This window comes from Anarhichas minor, unplaced genomic scaffold (genome assembly GCF_050575085.1).
Source record: "Anarhichas minor isolate MPS153535 unplaced genomic scaffold, ASM5057508v1 ptg000003l, whole genome shotgun sequence".
In the NCBI taxonomy this organism is placed as follows: domain Eukaryota; kingdom Metazoa; phylum Chordata; class Actinopteri; order Perciformes; family Anarhichadidae; genus Anarhichas; species Anarhichas minor.
The window spans coordinates 11,920,521-11,938,278 of record NW_027466449.1 but is presented as its reverse complement, the minus strand read 5'-3'; the positions used below and the strand labels follow the sequence as shown (position 1 = coordinate 11,938,278).

Sequence of the window (17,758 nt, the reverse complement as noted above, 5' to 3'; positions counted from 1 at the left end):
AGCCACAAATGACTGTAGGAAATTTAGTATCTGTAAGATATAAGATATTTCATTGGATAAGTTTGGCGCTATGAGGAAAAGTGAATCAGGACTTCATCCTCTGGGGAACATCAATCTGTCCAAATTGTTTTTATTTTATATATAATTATAGATATTGATATTTCAGTCTGTGTGGTGGACTGGCCCGACGACCGATCGACAGACTACCATCATTGGAGCTGCTAGCTGGCTAAAATATGATTATTGCAAGAACAGATGATACGGACTGGCACCAAAATAGCCTGTGTTTCTACAAGGACAATCATAGTGTCACTTCATACTTTTACAACACTGGAGATTTCCGCTGCGCTCTCACATTATGGCTGAACCTTCACACCCTTCAAACGAAATCCCTCACTTCCACAGCAGAGAAAGACAAATTGCAGCTTGTATGTGTGAGGAGACGTTAAGACTGCAGCGCTCAGATAGGCGTGTTGGAATTTGCCAATCAGTCGGGTTCTCGCCAAGTTCATTCATAGTGATTAGGGGTCTGTGCGACCTTAATTATGTTGGATGGGGCTAAGAACTCACATGTTACAGATAACAGGACTCTCATCAGCTCAGTAGGGACTCACACAGTACTGTGTGAGCTAATATTTTAGTGGGCAGGTTGTGCTTGTCTCAAAAGTCATTTTCGAGTATATAAAATGAGGGATCTTGTTGATTTAATTCTCAAAAAAAATATTTGAGGATTCACTCATTATGCGGGTTACATTATGTTAAAGTGCTGAGTAATACATTTTATTTCCTCTCTGTTTTTGTAATTTTCTTTTGATGAAATCCGCTCGTCTGGCAAAAGAGTTGCTCAGGAGGTCGGCCAGAAGTTCAGAATGAAACCAATTTGTTTCAAGGAGACACTAACGCTAAATAACCTCAAGGACTTTAAGTGAAGCCCAGTTGTTCAGCTTCCTTTTCTCACTTAAACTGCTCTATAGTACTGATGGTAAGACCTGTGGCACCTTTCGCTTTGATTTATTTTCTTAATAAAGGAAACACTCAGGACATTTTCTGTTATAACTTATTTCAGATTTATATTTCTTTGTACAATTTTACAATTAAGTTATCAAGAAATGCAAGTCAGAAGAACAATCTCTTTTCTGTGCAAAAGCAATGGAGGGAGAGTTGGGAGGTGATTAGCTTAGCCTAGCATAAAGACTGGAAGCAGGGGTAAGCAGCTAGCCCGGCTCCCTCAAAGGCTAAAGTGCAGCCACCAAAGGTAGAAAATTCACTTTAATATACTTTGGTTTTATGATGGCGCCACATAGTTTAGCATTAGATGGAGAACTTCTTTCGATACAGCCAATACAATCTTGGCTAGAGCAGTAACATCAGTGTTAGGCAGAGCAGACGGTCCCACTGAGCCACACAGCAGCCTGCGACACAAGACAGGAGGCACAGGCTTTTAACAACAACACACATTAGCTTTCCTGCTTCAGTATCCTTCTCATCCGACTTACAAACATGAACACAATTCCTGTGCTGCACCGTAGCTTACTGAACGAGCGGCCAAACAAACATCCACCAGAGAACAGTTCACTGCTAAAGTGAAGGCTAGACAGCTAATTAGCTGCTCAGCAACAACACATTAAATAGCATGTATATGCACCTTTAAATGTCACTTTGGCCCTTTTAATGCTGGTGTGGCCCTCACTCTGAGTGCTGGTTCTCCAGCTGCCTGCTAGCTGCTGTCAATCAAACCCAGACACTGACACGCCCCTCCAGTCGGCTGAGAAGAAAAGGGGCACTTCTGATGTTTTCTCACAATCTTTTTTTTTTAAATAGTAAAAACAATACATTTAAAAAGCATGAAGACATTACTTTTGACTACCAAAAGGATGTACTAACTGTGATTTCCGAACCTCATTTGTGACTCCTCTGTGACGTTGAATCTTATTTGTTTAATCACAAACGGAAATGAAAAAACGACCTTTGCTTATTAGCGGTGTTGCACCATGATGAAAAAGAAAAGAGCTTTCTTTGCGGCAAAATGTCTTTGAACTGAGTGCTTATAACATCTCCATCGTCAACACATCTTCTTGTCTAAATCTCTGCAGAGAAAGTGTATTTTGTTGTCCTGGGTTCTAAAATGACAGCAAAACAACTCATTCTCTAAGTTGCAGCACTGTGGTTCACAACAAAAAATATCCATTTGTCTTTCAACATAACTCTCTTCTGTGCCTGCTCTAAAAACACAGCTGCAGTTACTAAACAACAAACTCATAATGCAGTTCTTTTTCAAACCAACAATGCCTAGAGAAGTTGCATTATTTAGCTTTAGACACCTTTGTGTGTAGTTTGTGCTCTAATTAGCCAGTTTAGCAGTCTCAGCTGTGAGAATGTAGTTTTATTACTTGTGGTAACAAGAGGCCACCATAAAATGTACCATGATTTTGCAATTTCACAATCATTTTGAGCAGGATAACAGATTACCCAGCAGAACATTATGTAGTTATTTGTTTGTTAGTCTTCACTGACTGACATTTATTTTGCAGCTTCAGTTACTTTGCAGATTTAGATTATTAAAACAAAATATAAACCAATTCATAATTTATAATATATTATTAAAGGTTAAGCTCCCCAGCTGTAAATAAAGTAGTTAAAATCATTAGCCCTAGATTTACAAGCTTTATCGTTAAAGTGACAAGCGCAGGAATGTATCACCAATTATAATCCATTAATATAATAATTCTACAGAATGAGTACTTTTACTTTTGGTACTTTAAGTATATGTAAGTGTTTGAATGCAGGACCTTTTGTAGTTTCACATTAGTATTCTGTAATACTACTACACTGTAAAATATCAGAGTACTTCTTCAACCACTGGTCTTCACTTTCTGTTTGCTCTCACGTTACAAAAAGCAGACTTTAGGCAAAATACAGAATTAATCCCAGAAACATACCTTAAGGATGCTATTCTTATTGTGCATTACTCTGGATCAAAGCATCTGTGTTGAATGTAAATGTGAAACTGAAAGAGATTTTTTTTTTTTGCTTGTGTGTGTGTTTTTCACAGGAAAGTGTTGATCTTGGGGAGGTCATGTTCTCACTATGCTACCTGCCCACCGCAGGCAGACTCACACTTACTGTCATCAAGTGCAGGAACCTCAAGGCCATGGACATCACTGGATACTCAGGTGTGTGTGTGTGTGTGTGTGTGTGTGTGTGTGTGTGTGTGTGTGTGTGTGTGTGTGTGTGTTTAACTGTATGTGCTTGGGCTTGCATTAGTGTGATTCACTTACAGCTGCAGTGGCTCAACATGAATCAACTGAATATCCAATTGTAAGCGTGTCAGATAATGTGCAGAAACAGAGTCGCCTCTACAGCGGTGTGCTGTTTATTTCAGCAGTTATTAATAATCAACACTTGCAATATTAAGACATTGTCAGCAAATAGTTGCAGGCAGTCGGTTTTCCGTTCCACTTTTCCGGCAATACTGATATCACTTGTAAAATGTTACATTTATTGTGCATTAAATGCAAGGGTTCAGGTGTAATTCGGAGTGAATATGGCGTTTTCTTACTCCCGTGTTTAATGACGATTTAAATGAGAGACACAATTTGAATCCCCTGAGTTTTGAGGGGTTTAGCTGTGTGCCATTACTGTAAAACCGTAGCTATCAAATTGTGCCTTCCAGCATATTAAGCTGCAAAGCAAGCACTCTTGTTTGTCGTTTATAGATTTAGGGCAGCTAACATCTGACTAAAACGTGGCATAATGGATCATACGAGGCAATTTGTTACTGACGGATGAAGATTGAAATCAGCATTCATCAGGAAGCTTTCTCAGTCATGCTGTTTAAGCTATCTATGTCCTCTCGCCCTCTGTGTTTACACAAGCCGTTGACGCATCTACTTTTATGGACATTACCGATGCTAGGTCCTCAAGGGTTGCTTTCATGCTGAAGTAGAAAACACACACACACATATACACAGACACTGGGTGATGAAATATGCCACTGATGGCTTAATCTTCACAGACATCTTTGAAGATGATTTAGCAGCCACGGCAAATATTTGTAAAACCTCTGTTTCTCGCTCTGGGAGTTTCTTTTCAACCTTCAACTTAGTTGAAACATGATATTTAATTATCAGCAGTTCCTATTCAGATAAAGTCACTTATTTTATGTTCTTCCTCTTACCGCCATTAGATCCCTATGTCAAGGTGTCGCTCATATGTGACGGGAGACGTTTGAAAAAGAAGAAGACGAGCATAAAAAAGAACACTCTGAATCCCACCTACAATGAGGCCATCATCTTTGACATCCCGCCAGACAGTATGGACCATGTCAGCCTGCACATCTCTGTCATGGACTACGACTTGTACGTACAATCCAAACATCTAACTTCACACCAATGGATCAGGACAATAAATGTAATGTTAGAAAGTCCCCGCTATCGAAAATCGATTTGCTTATTGTTGACACACTTGGAGAATTTACCTTCACCGTGCAGAATGAAGTTTTCGCAGAGAAGTCGGTTTTCAAATTGAAATGCCAAAGATTGAAATTTGAAATACCCAGTGCAGACACACTGAAAATGGACCTTTAAGGGGATGAAAGATACATTTTAGGTCTAGTAGTTGAAGGCACAATGAGCAGGATTCCCCCCCCCCCCAAGAAAACAATGTAGACTCATTCAGAAATGGTCCCTCTCAATCATCACCTAAGAACCACCAGAGGCGTGTGGCGGTGTCTAGAGACCCAGCCCTCTGCCTGTATTTTCTCTTTTTATTTTGCTGTGTCGGGGAGATTATGGGCATCATCACTCCTCTACAATCCAAATATAGTCACTTCTGTTCACTAGTTGCAAAAAAACAAGATGGGGATGCCCCAAAATCCAAGATGGCGACAGCCAAAATGCCAAACTTAAGGCTTCAAAACCGCAGTCCACAAACCAATGGGTGATGTCACAATGAATATGCCTACTTCTTACAGTCTATGATAAAAACGTAGCGACCAGGTGCCAGATTGTAAGCAAGCATGAAAGAGGAAGCTGCAAAAAATGGTAGAAGAAATGCAGAAAAAAACACAACCAACAAGTGGACAAAAGCTTGTTCCATATCTACATCGGATCTGGGTTTGTCTTTCAGAGCTGGGGAGGAGGAGCCAACTTTGAATGTTGTGTTTACAAACTGCAATTGACAAATCTCATTGTGCCTTTAAACACGAACAATATTTGCATTTTTGTAGATACTGAATTTTTGTGTGTGGAATAAACACATCAGACACAAATTATCATTGAAAGTGATTATTATATAGGTCTGTAGGGGATCTTTAATGAAAAACAATTGATTATTCCTCATTTTCAAATTAGAGTCAGTTAAATTATACTTCTTCCGAGAAAGAGTAGTGCACTATACGGTACCATTTTAGTATGTGAAGCTATAACAGGAAATGGAAAAAGGGAAGTGCATGCAGTGCAGACAGCTGACAGAATGAGAGCATGCATGCTAAAGGTCAGTCTGTTTTTTTTATTGTGTAGTATAAAAGGACAAGACGCTGTTTAGAAACCTAGCCTCTTTGTGTGTTCTTTACTGCCTTTACTCATGCCAGGATTAAATAAGGTTTCAATTACACTTCAGGCATTGTTAATGGAGCAAAGATCTCCTCCCTAAGATGAGTCAATTCTAGTGTCACGAAGACAATCAGCTGCAGGTTCACTGTATCAAATCGGCAGGACAGCCAGATTCAGATCTGTGTCTCCTTTTATTACAAAAATGCCCTTCTTGCAATTAGGAGGGAAAAAAAACAATTTGATGTATGAGATGTCTTGTCAGGTTAAGTCAGATCTATTCATACAGTACGTGTGTGTCCCCACAGGGTAGGTCATAATGAGATCATTGGTGTGATGAGGGTTGGCTGCCATGCCGAGGGACTTGGCAGGGACCACTGGAACGAAATGCTGGCTTATCCACGCAAGCCCATTGCACACTGGCACCCCCTGCTGGAGTCCAAGAAGTCTGTGAAGGAGGTAGGTTCCGCACTGGAGTCATTTTACTGGATCATGTAGGATGAGGAATCACGGGCTGAGATGGTAATGTTCTGCTCCAGCAGTTTGAATCAAACTGTGAGGGCAGTTTAGGGGGCCAACAACAGCATGTAGAGTTTAAGGAACGAGTGCATACTTGTGGTAATTATTGTAGCTTGACCGCTTAATTACTTAATTAACACTGTCAACAGTTGCAGCGGCAACAATGGCTGTCAAACAGCTCATGATGCCAATTAAGGTAGTTGCGTCAAAAACCGGACTCTTTTCTCATCATCAATAAGTACATTTCAGACAAAAACTGCTTATAGCTAATTCGGCATACTATTAATGGTGCCAAGTGTCTACAATCTAAACAAAACGTGGCTCAAGTTGTAGCCATACATCCATGTTTGTAGCCCACAGCATAATCTGCATGCACCACGGAAACTTTATACTTCCTGTTTACATCCCCCGAAGCATTATGGGAATTCCAACAGAAGTACATCAATTTATATATATCTATATAGATAACTTTAAAATGATCTATATGATTGTTTATTTGTGTACTTATTTATTCTCTATTCTGCATTTATATTTAGATGCGCTTATTTTTGACGTTATTGTTATTTTGGTATTATAAAAATCCAAGACAGAGAGGTTGATAAAATCATACCTATGTTATTGATGAGATGTAATGCGGGTATCTTGTCGATATATTAATTATTCAGTATTTGTTCCTTGTATCGGTGCTTTCAGTCTCTTTTGTGTTGAGTGTGCTGATCCAAAGGTCTGGACCCAAGCAATTATTTTCCTGTACCCTCATAAATCGGAATATTAGATCCCCAAAAGAGTGCTGAACAGTGCTGTAAAAAAGAAGAAGCAGCATGTGTGTCATGAATCATTTCCATGTGTCTTTGTGTCCTGCAGTGGAAGGCGAGGACAGCCAGCTTTGACAGCCAAGGCTCATGCCCTTCACCCAGGCCCCCTGCTAGTCCCTGAGCAGAGCCACCTGTGACCCAGCAGCCCAGAAGGGGGTTTCCTCCCTCTTGCTGATCCACTTTCTGTCTGTCTGATTGAGCAGAACACAACCCCACTGTCACTCCCTCTCTCTCTCACTATCCCTCCCTTCCCAGAGCACTCCCAGGAACTGATCTAGGACCACAGTCAAGTCAGTTAGTTGTGCTAAGTGCAGTCTTTTGGGGTTTCAGGGTTTGAAATGTGGGTGTTGTGATGAACCAGAGCTGCCATTGTTGTCCTCAGAAGAGATTGGCTGGACATCCAGTATGCAGACACTTCAAATTGAGCTGTCCGAGCTGAGTTGAACGAATCTTGGTGTTCTCATGTGGAGACGCTGAAGATTTAGCTTTTTGCCGCAGAGACTCTTTGTTAGAATGACTTGGACATCAGATATTGCTCCACGAGAGCAGCAGAAGTTTCACAGCGGAGGCAACATCTGGGGTAGAAAAAGAGACTTAAACTGGATCTGAAGCAATTTCAAATCTCTCCAGCTTTCTCTTATTGAATTTTAAAGCTGCTGTATTAGCAGAAAAAAAACCAATACTGAACTGTAGCATTTTGGAATTATTAGATGTAAAACCTCTCCATTCGTCGTTATTGTTTATGAACAGCAAAACTGAAATGAATTTCAAAGCTCCGCCTGAGTTCACTCTACTTCCTGTGTCATCAAGAACATAAGCAATTATCTGATCCGAAGCTCACTGAGGTGAGGTTGGATCAGCAGAAACTAAAATATTCTCATCTAGACAATTTGCAACTTTAGTGTGATTTCTCGAGCAGCCAAGACAAGTAGTTGTATGTAAAGAGAAATGAATAACAAAATTATTGGTATTCACATGAGAGCAAATTGAGTGCAGTGTTAAGGTGTACAAGTTTAATCACCTGGTAAAGGCACAAATGGTTATTGAACACCAACTATAAAGAAAGGGTTAAAAAAAACATTAACAGAAACAAGCTTTTTCTCAATGGAGCTCTGTAAACAGGGAACCTGTGAGCACACTTAACACACCCGTACCTCTTTCTCTGTTTCATGTTTGCTTTGGAGCATTCTCACGCTTTTCTTCCAAATGAAAGCAGACAAACACTGTTCAAAAGCACTTCTTTGTCTCTCTTGTTCTTTTTTTTGTCAACAGGTTTTGATGGATGTCTATAGTTTCATGTACAGACGTCTGCCGGTTACTGTATGTATGTTTTGTTTTTCTAAGCAGAAAACCAGAAAATATATTATTAAAAGAAGAAAAAAAAAAAAAAAAAGAATACTGACATTTTGAATATATTTAGCTTTGTTGGTGGTGATGATTGAGAATAACCTAAACTCTGAAAAAGGTGAACATATTCGTCTTTTGAACTTCGAAACATGCAACTTTCTTGATGTTTATGTCATTAATCATACTGTTGTACAGGGAGAACGTTTGTTTTAATTTGCCAGCAATATGTGGATAATAGATTTTTTTTTTGTAGATATTTGATGTGATTAAGAAAAAGACTGCAGCACCGCTGTTGTATCATCTTGCACCAGTATAATTCCTCTATGCTGGTGCAGGATCGGGCCCCTGCATAATATTTGCTCTCTTTACAATAATTAGAAGTTTTAATAAAGTATAATATGCACAAAATTGCAGTTAAGGCAAGGATAACTGATGCTGTATCTTCTCAGATGAAAAAAAGTAATGCATCAATAGCTTTTAATTAAAATATTACATAATTGAGGTTCCACATCTTTACAATGAGAATAAAACATAATCATTTGGTTTTCTATTTACAGGATTTTCCTCCAGTAGCAGTAGTTTTGTTTTGCTGGAATTGGCAAGCACAGATAACATCAGTTTCATTCGGGCCAGGAAATCGGGCCAGTGTCCGTATTATCTCAAACAGCAACTTAAATCTGATATGTAAGAATGTTCTTGGCCGTGGCTTAGACTGGTCTAGACCTCTGGTGCCTCACTGGAGGACAAGCGATATTACAGCTGAAACATACGATGAACATGCTATATATCACAGAGTTTGGGAAATTAGGGGCCAGACATCAAGACATGAGCAGATGCATTCAGCAGACCCAGCTGGATCTGTTTTAGCCATTTCCTTTATGGGTAAGTGTACCCAGAGAGAGCTGTTTAGTACCTCAGTGTGTGTGTGTTGTTTGTGAGACGACAGCGCGGCGGCAGCTGATGGGTGGACGGGTCAGCGTCTACAGAGCAGTGGCATTTCTCTAATTGGCACTTGCTATAGCGAGAACGAGTCAGTGCATTATTGTTCATGCTTGACGTAATCCATCATAGCATAGACACCCCTCCACGACAGTGTGAAATTTGCTCTCATTCACAGTTATTTTGATGGTGAAATTCCTCCCTAATGGCATTATTCATAGATTTCTAATATCTTATTTTCGTGTTGAAACAGTGTTTTAAACATGTGCTTTACAAAGGTCATATTTCTTTGACAATGTGGTGTGTTTTCATAGTAGAAGAAACCTGTTAAATCAATTGCCTCGGTTTATGGAGTCTTTCAAGACCTGCTAGCTTTGCCTAATATTGTAATGTTTCTTGATATAATCTTGTACTCCTTCCAGCTGTTATGATAGCACTGAATTTCCAATTTTTTATTGAACATTTTGTATTTGTAATAATAGAAATGTTTGAGAAAATGTTCTGGTGACTGACATCAACAGTTGTTAGTGGAGGCAAGTCTATTACGAGTTCCTAGATCATTATGAAGACTCTCAATATGAGTGACCCAGTGTGTAATAAAGTAAACTGAAATGGCAGACATTATTTCAGTCACAAATAGTTTCATTCTTTTGTTTCAACAAGTCTGAAAATCAACAGCAGTTTGTTGTTGTTGTTTTTTCTCCCAAAGGGTGTGATGTGTTATCAGTTCTGTGATATGATTTTATTTTCTTTGATTAAAAGACTTATGCAAAAATCCTCTCCGCACTGTCAGTTTTGGGGCAATAAAACACAGCATATAATGACAACACTATATAGTGGCTTAACAAGCAGGAGCAGGCACAAAGGAAATGAGATTTCGTCTGAATCAAATGATCAAATTAAATGAGGGGAGATGACACAAAACATCACATAACAGTAAGATTGCACAGCCTCTAAGGGGCATTTTCATTTGGTATACAACACACAAAAGAACAAAAGAACAGAATCAAATTAATAAATAATAGTTCAAAGGCTATTTCTTTTGCTTAAAAATGTGTTATGGCTGATCCCCATTAAATCTACCATGAATAAAGAGTGCACGCTACTGAAAGACTTATGGCATAGCATGTGTAAATGTACTGCTCCTATTCCTTCTCATTGCCTTTGAAAACATTATACTGCTTCCCTGCCGTCACACCAGGAGTTTCCTCTTCATGGTCAGTCTGTAAATGATTTGGTAGCCATCGTCCCAGGCGTAGAGCTGTTTTTCCTCTGGGTTGTATTTCAGACTGGCGTGGGCTCCGTACCTCCTGGGAAAGTAGATCAGGGGAGCCTCCTCGCTGATGACCATGTCGTTGACGTCAAAAAGGCACTGGATTCGAGACCGGCTGGCCGGGCGTGTGTTGTAAACGACATAGACAGTCCCACAGACTACGAAAGCTGCCTCTGCGTTCTCCCTTGGGCACCGGGTGTCCCAGATTTGTTCTATATCGAGTGAGTCGCGGTCCATCTTCGCAAGGTGGATGTTCGGTTCACTGTCGCTGGTTGCGTACAATAGCCAGAGGCCTTCGTCATCTGCTGCTAGATCTGCAACAGTTTCTGGGTTGAGGTTGTAAACAGTAGCGTGGCTCTCCACGGGGAACATGGCGGCGTCTGTCACCGAGCCACTCAGCAGGTCATATTTGACCACCTGCATGTCCGTATTATCCTCCTGCTGTATGTAGTACAAATAGCCGTCGTAGACGGTGCTGCCAGGACCTCTCAAATCAGAGGGAAGCCTGATCTGTCGGCTGCTGGTGACGCCAGGAGAGCGGGAAAAGTTTTGTACGGAGTTGAACTGGTAGATGTTGTCCCCTGATGTCCCGTTAAAGACGTAAACCTTGGACGACCTGGGGTCTCTGGTCCACATGCCCTTGGGACTGCCCACTCTCTTCAGGATCTTCACTGATCTGATGCCAGAGATGATTTCCACACAGTCTGCAATGAGAGAAAACACAAAGACAATATTGTTGTGCTTAAAAGACTGTTTGCTGTATTTGCTACGCCTGTCAAGCTTTCCAATATTCACATAACTCACACATATGGGAATAATGAATGAAAGCAAATTAGCTGGTGGAAAAGCTGGTTGAAACCGCTGACTGACGTTTTTAATGTGACCGTTAATGGTCGTAAATATGCCATTAATAACTACATACATGATATTGTGCTGAATGAAATTGGTCTCAAGCTACAATTGGAAAGTCAGACGGTTTTGTCAAACAGTCAGTTCAGATCAATACCCAGTGATTTTGTTTCACATTAATGTCACAAAACGTGTCAAATAACCAAAACAGTTTTTACTTTGGCGGAAACTTTTGTTCATGTAGCACCACATTGCTAATAGTAAGAAGTGTTCGAGGTTAAATGTATGAGATTGGGAGCATTTCTAATACCTCTCAACGGCTGTTTCCTGACGCGTCGACTCTCAGCAGTTTTGCAAAGGGTCACAAACAGTATAGTCTCCTGGACGAAAGTCCTGTGTTTGTTTGACCCATCCACCTCCCCTCTCACATACCCCGTGTGGCATCTCGCTGTTCATACTAGTAAGTTGCTCCGACCGTATAATTATCACGTGGGTGGGTTTACATTGGAGTAAGTTGAAAGCCCACCGCATTGCAGAGACTGCAATGCGTTGGCATTAGACGCCAAGGGGCACTGACCGACAAACCGTTGGTATTTGACAAGTTGGGAGTGAGACCGGGTCGTCTTTATATAGACAATAGTTGTTTGAAAAAAACGTATTCTAGTGGGAGACTTCTGTCACAATTAGCTCCACTATGAATCAACGGGCGATGACAGTTAGGTTGTAAACTCATGTTGCCAATCAAGATCAAGTTCACAGTTAGTTCCATTAGGATATTAGTGCCATTCCTAAGATGAAATATGTATTTTGCAACCGACAGTAACATTTGGAAAACATCAAGCAGCCTGCAGCAGTCACTATCTGGCTTTCCAAATTAAGGCAAAAAAACAGTCAGGGGGATATTGGACACAGACTTATGAGAGGAGGAATGAGTGCAGCACACAGACAGCAGGAAGATGCTTCCTGTAAAAAGGAAGAGTAATACAATGCTTTCACTAAAAAGCACAAAAAAGGATGTTCCCTCCCTGCCCCCGATGTTTCCTGGAGCGAAATGAACACTGTACTCACAAATCTGAAATGGGTCGCTACAATGCGGTAAAGTTCGTTTTGGGTCACTTGACAGACATTTACAATGGTTCACTGTGTTCAGAGCGAACATGAGCTCGGAGAGTAACGCCGCTGACCTGAGGGCAGCTTCCTGTCCCTCCTCTCTGCAGAGACAGCTCCAGATTGCACAGGAGATTTTACACACAGAGACTAATAGAGAAGCCTTTGCTCTGCATTGCACCATCATCCACTTTGAATGAGAGAACTGGCATTATGATTCTGAGCAGACAGTTTATGATATTACTAGATAATTCTTGAATTTATGTGTTCTTGATTGTCTTAAGTCAGCGCAAATAATGAGTAAATCTATATTTGTTTTCATTTGGTTTTGCAAGAAGAGTCTGCATAAATGGTACCAAAGGAATTAAATGATCCATCATCAGGGATTTTACCAATTCAAAATATAGATCTTTTGCTTGAAGGAGCCAAATGGGATATTCATAGCATGTCAATTGCCTCTCAATGGCAATAGACATGGAGGATGGGCATCAGCTGTAACCAAAGTATGCATGAGCGCAGTGCAGCAGAGCGGCAGCCATGAGCTAGCCTATTGAGCACGCTCCTAGTCGGCCGGCCCGGCCATGTAATCAAAGCACAGAGAAGCTCTGATTACAACACACACATCGGGAGAAAAACTTCATTCTCTGCTCAGCTTACTCATGTGTATATTTACAGAGCAAACAGTTGCTTGCTGCTATATTAATGCTCTGAATATCATATGCAGAACTTTTAATGTGCATATTCAGTGAAATCTGATGATATAAAGTCTGTTTCGTGGAATTAAAAAAATGTGTGTTTCACAACTTTCCAAATCACGCTTTACAAAAGGGTTATAAGTCCCCGTATTAAACAGAGCAAATGACCGTCTCAGCATTGTTTGTAGCAGCACGCCTTGGGATCTGAGGATTATAAAGACGAATGCTGTGCTCAAACAGCGCATGCAGGGGAGTACTCTGCTGAAATAAATGAGTTGCATCAAGCCACATTTCTCCTGGAAAACATTCTGCCCACTGACTCAAAGCACTCCGTTAAATGACTTGTAACAGCACTGTGCTTGTTTCCCATTTTCCAGAGGCATTGCTTTTCCAAGACAGCGACTCAGAAGGGGTGGTTTAAAGCCTGATGCGAACACACACACAGACATATATATATATATATATATATATATATATACAGTACATATTATATATCTCTTAGGTTCTGACTGTGCCAGGGCTCTGTCATGAATAAAAATTAAAGATCAAACACAGCCATCCCATGGAGAACGTTTGGCATAAGTGTGTATGTACATCCCTGCAGCTCACCAGAGACTCTGGAGTGCACCTCCTCCCAGTCTTCTTCCTCCTCTTCCACTCCTCTGCTCTCCTGTAGGCTCCAGGCTCCCTGCTCCAGCACCTTGTTTGCCTTATTCACACAGGCCCGAGGGGAAGTCTGGGTCTCCACGTAGTCCATCTCTCGCTCCACCCGGTCCACTCGGAGTGCAGCTCCTTCCATGTCTTTGAACATCATGCTGTGCTGATTTCTCAGACCATCCATGGCCTCAGCAGTCAGCTTTTTGAAATCCAGCTGGTCTGTGTGGTAGCGATGGGATTGCTCATGCCACAACTGCATGCGGTCCTACCAGACGAGAGCAGAGCAAAGTGTCGTAAAAACGTGTTAATAAACTGAATAATAGAATAAACTGTAGGATGAGTTTTGTTTTTTTCACTCAAACTACCAGCTGTACTGACCAGTAATAAAAGTAAAGGCATATGGCCATGGTTGCAGTTCTGTGAGGTTGTAGAGTGGTACTTTGAGCTGAATAGCATGCTAACAGTCACAACAACAATGCTAACAGGCTGATATTTTGCTGGTACAATGTTTACTGTGTTCAGCATCTTACTTTAGTGTTCTAGCATTCTCATATTTGCCAATTAGCACTAAACACAAAAGCTGAGGCTGATGGTAATGTCATTAACTGGGCAGGCATTTCGTATAAAACCAAAATATCACTTTACACTGATTCAAATTTGAACCCGATGATGATGCTGCATAAGAAGTCAGAGAATCACCAACGTAATTCCAAGTCATCCAGAGGGGAACATAAATGTGTGTACCACTAAAGAAAAGAGGATCACTAAAGTCAGTAGGATTCAACCTCTGGGGACCATGAATTTCTGTAAGAAAAGAAAAAAGACAATCCATCTTGTAGTATTTGCGATAAATCTGTCAGGCTGAAATATGAATTTTCATGAAATCTCTTAGAGACATTTATGATCCCCAGGGGCATCAGAGCTTTGATTTTTCCAGGGACCTATCTCAACATCTAGATGGATTGACACAAAAGTTAGACAGACATTCGTAGTCATCAGAAGATGTAGCCTATCCTAAAGACCCACTGTACACTACCTGCTCAGTACCAAACAACAGACACACACTGTTAGTGACTAGCTGAACATAAGCTAAAGAGACAAATCTTACCCACAGAAGTTGGTTGAGACCAAAAGCAGAGCTAAAAGAAAGTGACTCTAAAGGAATGAGGCTCTTTATCTGTAAATACCTAACAGTTTGCTAACAAGTTCCTTTATATCTACGTAAGAGGTGACGATATGTCCATATTGTGTTCGCAGCTCGCTGGCCGAAAAATCAATTACACAAATAATGATCAGGCATAACTGTACTTTGTGTTTAGTGGTGAAGTCTAACGACCAAACATTAGCATGTTAACACGCCAAACCAAGATTGTAAACTTGATGAATAACTGGTTGCAAAACAAAAGACGTGAGGAGAGAGGAGTCGAGGCAAGAGGCATTTAACAAAATGAGCATTCTTGCCTCAGAGTCACTTAAATCTGACATGTGGCACGGGTGCCGAATAGACTTCAGTGTATCCTCGCTTATGGCTTCTCCAGCAAGCCTCTTCCCTCTTCGAGATGCATTTTAGGAATTTTGACATCCTTCAAGTTGAAGTGCTGGGAGATCGAATTCCGGGTCACAAACCGGAGGATCAAGGAGAAAGGAGGCGCAAAATCGTGAAATGAGAATATCCCTTCGTTTTGTTACAAAGCATTATCACTATCAGCAAATAGAAGACGGTTTCACAGCATGTGAATGACACAGTCATAGTGACGGATAAATTATTTAGAGCAAGATTTAATAACGGACGGCCTTCTCCGCTGTCTCCTCCGCAACAGATTCATTTTCTCCCTTTGCTCGCTGTGGGCCTGTGGTCAAATGGAAATGAAAGTTCAATGAAAAGTTATTTGATGAATTGCTGTGTTCATATCAATGCAGAAGTTGAACCAGCATTTTGGAATTGAGACTGGAGGGAAACCACAGGGGGTTGAAGAGAACAGGATTTAGCTGTAAATAGACTATTCATTTCATGCGGATAACAGCTTTAAGATTGTCATTTCTGCATTACAGCCGCACGGAGAGTGAAAAGAAAAAATTCTGACTCTGAAAATATACACCAAAAGAATACATTAAAATAATTATTTAAATGACAGTTCACTGAAATTACAAACCACACATGTAATCCTGCATTTCATATCATACGCCAACAAAAGTCTTACACACACTTTGCTGTCTCATAACCTCCCTATAAAAACACAATACTGAACTCTCAGCAATTTGATTCCTTCCCTGAGGCACTTTGTTGTAACACAGCATCATTCTACCTTTCCATTAGGAAGGTGGCATGTTTCACACGTTGGCAGCAATGGTTGAGCTTGTTCTCATTACTGCTGTGTCATTGTTTTGAAACACTGAAGAAACTAATGGTGTTGGACAGAAGCTGCATGCTACATGCTTCGACTGGTATTCTCTCAGAGGCCCACTGCAAAGTTGATGAGCTCGACAGAGATCGCATTAATTGGACTGCCTTAGTTGAAAAATTTGATTCACATAAAAGGACGTAGTCAGGAACTTATATTTCTAATTTCTAATGAATGTTTGTTCAGACATGACTGAGCGCGTCAAATTAACAAACATACTATCTCTGCATATTGTACATATTTTTTATAATTAATACTGTGAACATTTGTCATTTATGTCTAGCTCATATGTGATTGTTTTGCAGTATTTGTTTTTATAAATGTTCTCTCACTATTATGCACCAAAGATACCGAGGAAAATTGTATGCGAAAGCCTACTCGGCAATACAACCTTATTTTGATTCAGGGATATCTTTGCTGTCACATAATCCGTGGAAAACTACAGTATATTGATTGATTGTTAGTCATTTAAAGGGGTATTGCTTCTTACCTCCATAGCCAACAACCTGTTCTCCAGATAATCCATCAGCCCCTGGTAGTAATACTGGGCTCCAGTCAAAGTCCAGGCAGTGGAAACAAGGAGGACAAACACCGGCTTCATTGTAAGCCGATCAATGGGGACAGCTGAGTTTCTTTGTCCAGAGTTTAGATGCTTCTTCAGGTTTTCCCTCCCAGAACTGTCCTCAGAGCTTCACACAACCTATAAACACGTTGAATACAGTATAAGTACATGTACGAAGACGTGAGAAGGGTAGAGTGCAAGTAAGAGGCCACCCTGAGAGTTCTCAATTCTTTGACCGCTCTCACTTTGCTGGAATGTTTTCACAAACTCTCAGGGAGGAGCCTTGTGCCTCTTACCCCTCTATGTCCTCAAAAAGTGAATGTGCTTGCTCCACTCAACTCTGTGCATGTGTGCAGGTTGGTGTTTGTTGCACATTTTGTACAGTCTGTCTCAGGCATATAAACAGGGATTATATACACAGAACATAACTAAACAGCTCTGTCGACTGTTACTTCTAACAAAGTTTAAATGAACTCAATAACTGCAGGGATACAGTCTGGATACTGCAATGAAATTAGTTATGGTGCCTGTCAACGCCGGTTAAGTACAGGCAACAGAGTGAGGAGGACTCAAACGCAGACAGAAGAGCAGACAGCAACAGTTCAGGGATTTATTGAAGGCATGATAGAGTAAGCTTACTGGCAAGCCCAAACAGAGTTGTAAAGAGTCCACAGGATAGCAGGAAAGGGGCAAAGGAAGGTTCTGGCAGGTATGCAGGGCCGTCCAGATCCAGATAGAGTTACAGGTTGCACATTTCCGGTTGCAAGGTTCGGAGGCTGGCTGGCAAGGGATGTGCAACTTTGAAATTGGAAACAGGCGGGCGGGGAAGTCAGGAAAAGTCCAGGCCTCTAGTGGACAGGTAGAGAATGGCAATGAACGGGTCTGGGGCATTGGGAAAGGGGCAAACACAACAAACTTCATTATGTTATTTTGGACAACATAGAGTACAAAGTGTTACAACCCCAGGTCATATAGTGACATTGTGTTTTGTGTATTATGTGCTTCAACCTCACCCACCTCTCTCTGGTGAACCTGCCGTGGTAG

The 17,758-nt window shown here is 40.9% G+C and overlaps 2 protein-coding genes across 2 annotated transcripts in view; one reads left to right on the top strand and one right to left on the bottom strand.

Moving 5' to 3' along the window:
* Window positions 1-9,945, top strand: part of syt6a (synaptotagmin VIa) — a 53,675-nt gene extending 43,730 nt beyond the window's left edge. Inside the window, exons 4-7 of the mRNA XM_076098042.1 lie at window positions 3,053-3,173; window positions 4,187-4,358; window positions 5,858-6,008; window positions 6,933-9,945. Coding sequence (XP_075954157.1) covers window positions 3,053-3,173; window positions 4,187-4,358; window positions 5,858-6,008; window positions 6,933-7,004 — 516 coding nt within the window. The 3' untranslated portion in view covers window positions 7,005-9,945. The remainder of the gene's footprint in view (window positions 1-3,052; window positions 3,174-4,186; window positions 4,359-5,857; window positions 6,009-6,932) is intronic.
* Window positions 9,946-10,361: 416 nt separating this feature from the next.
* olfml3a (olfactomedin-like 3a) lies at window positions 10,362-16,753 on the bottom strand. Its single transcript, XM_076091662.1, has 3 exons — window positions 16,643-16,753; window positions 13,703-14,015; window positions 10,362-11,146 (listed from the first exon to the last, which is right to left on the bottom strand). Exons 1-3 carry the CDS (start codon window positions 16,751-16,753, stop codon window positions 10,362-10,364), a joined length of 1,209 nt encoding a protein of 402 aa, XP_075947777.1.
* Between the last annotated feature and the right edge of the window lie 1,005 nt (window positions 16,754-17,758).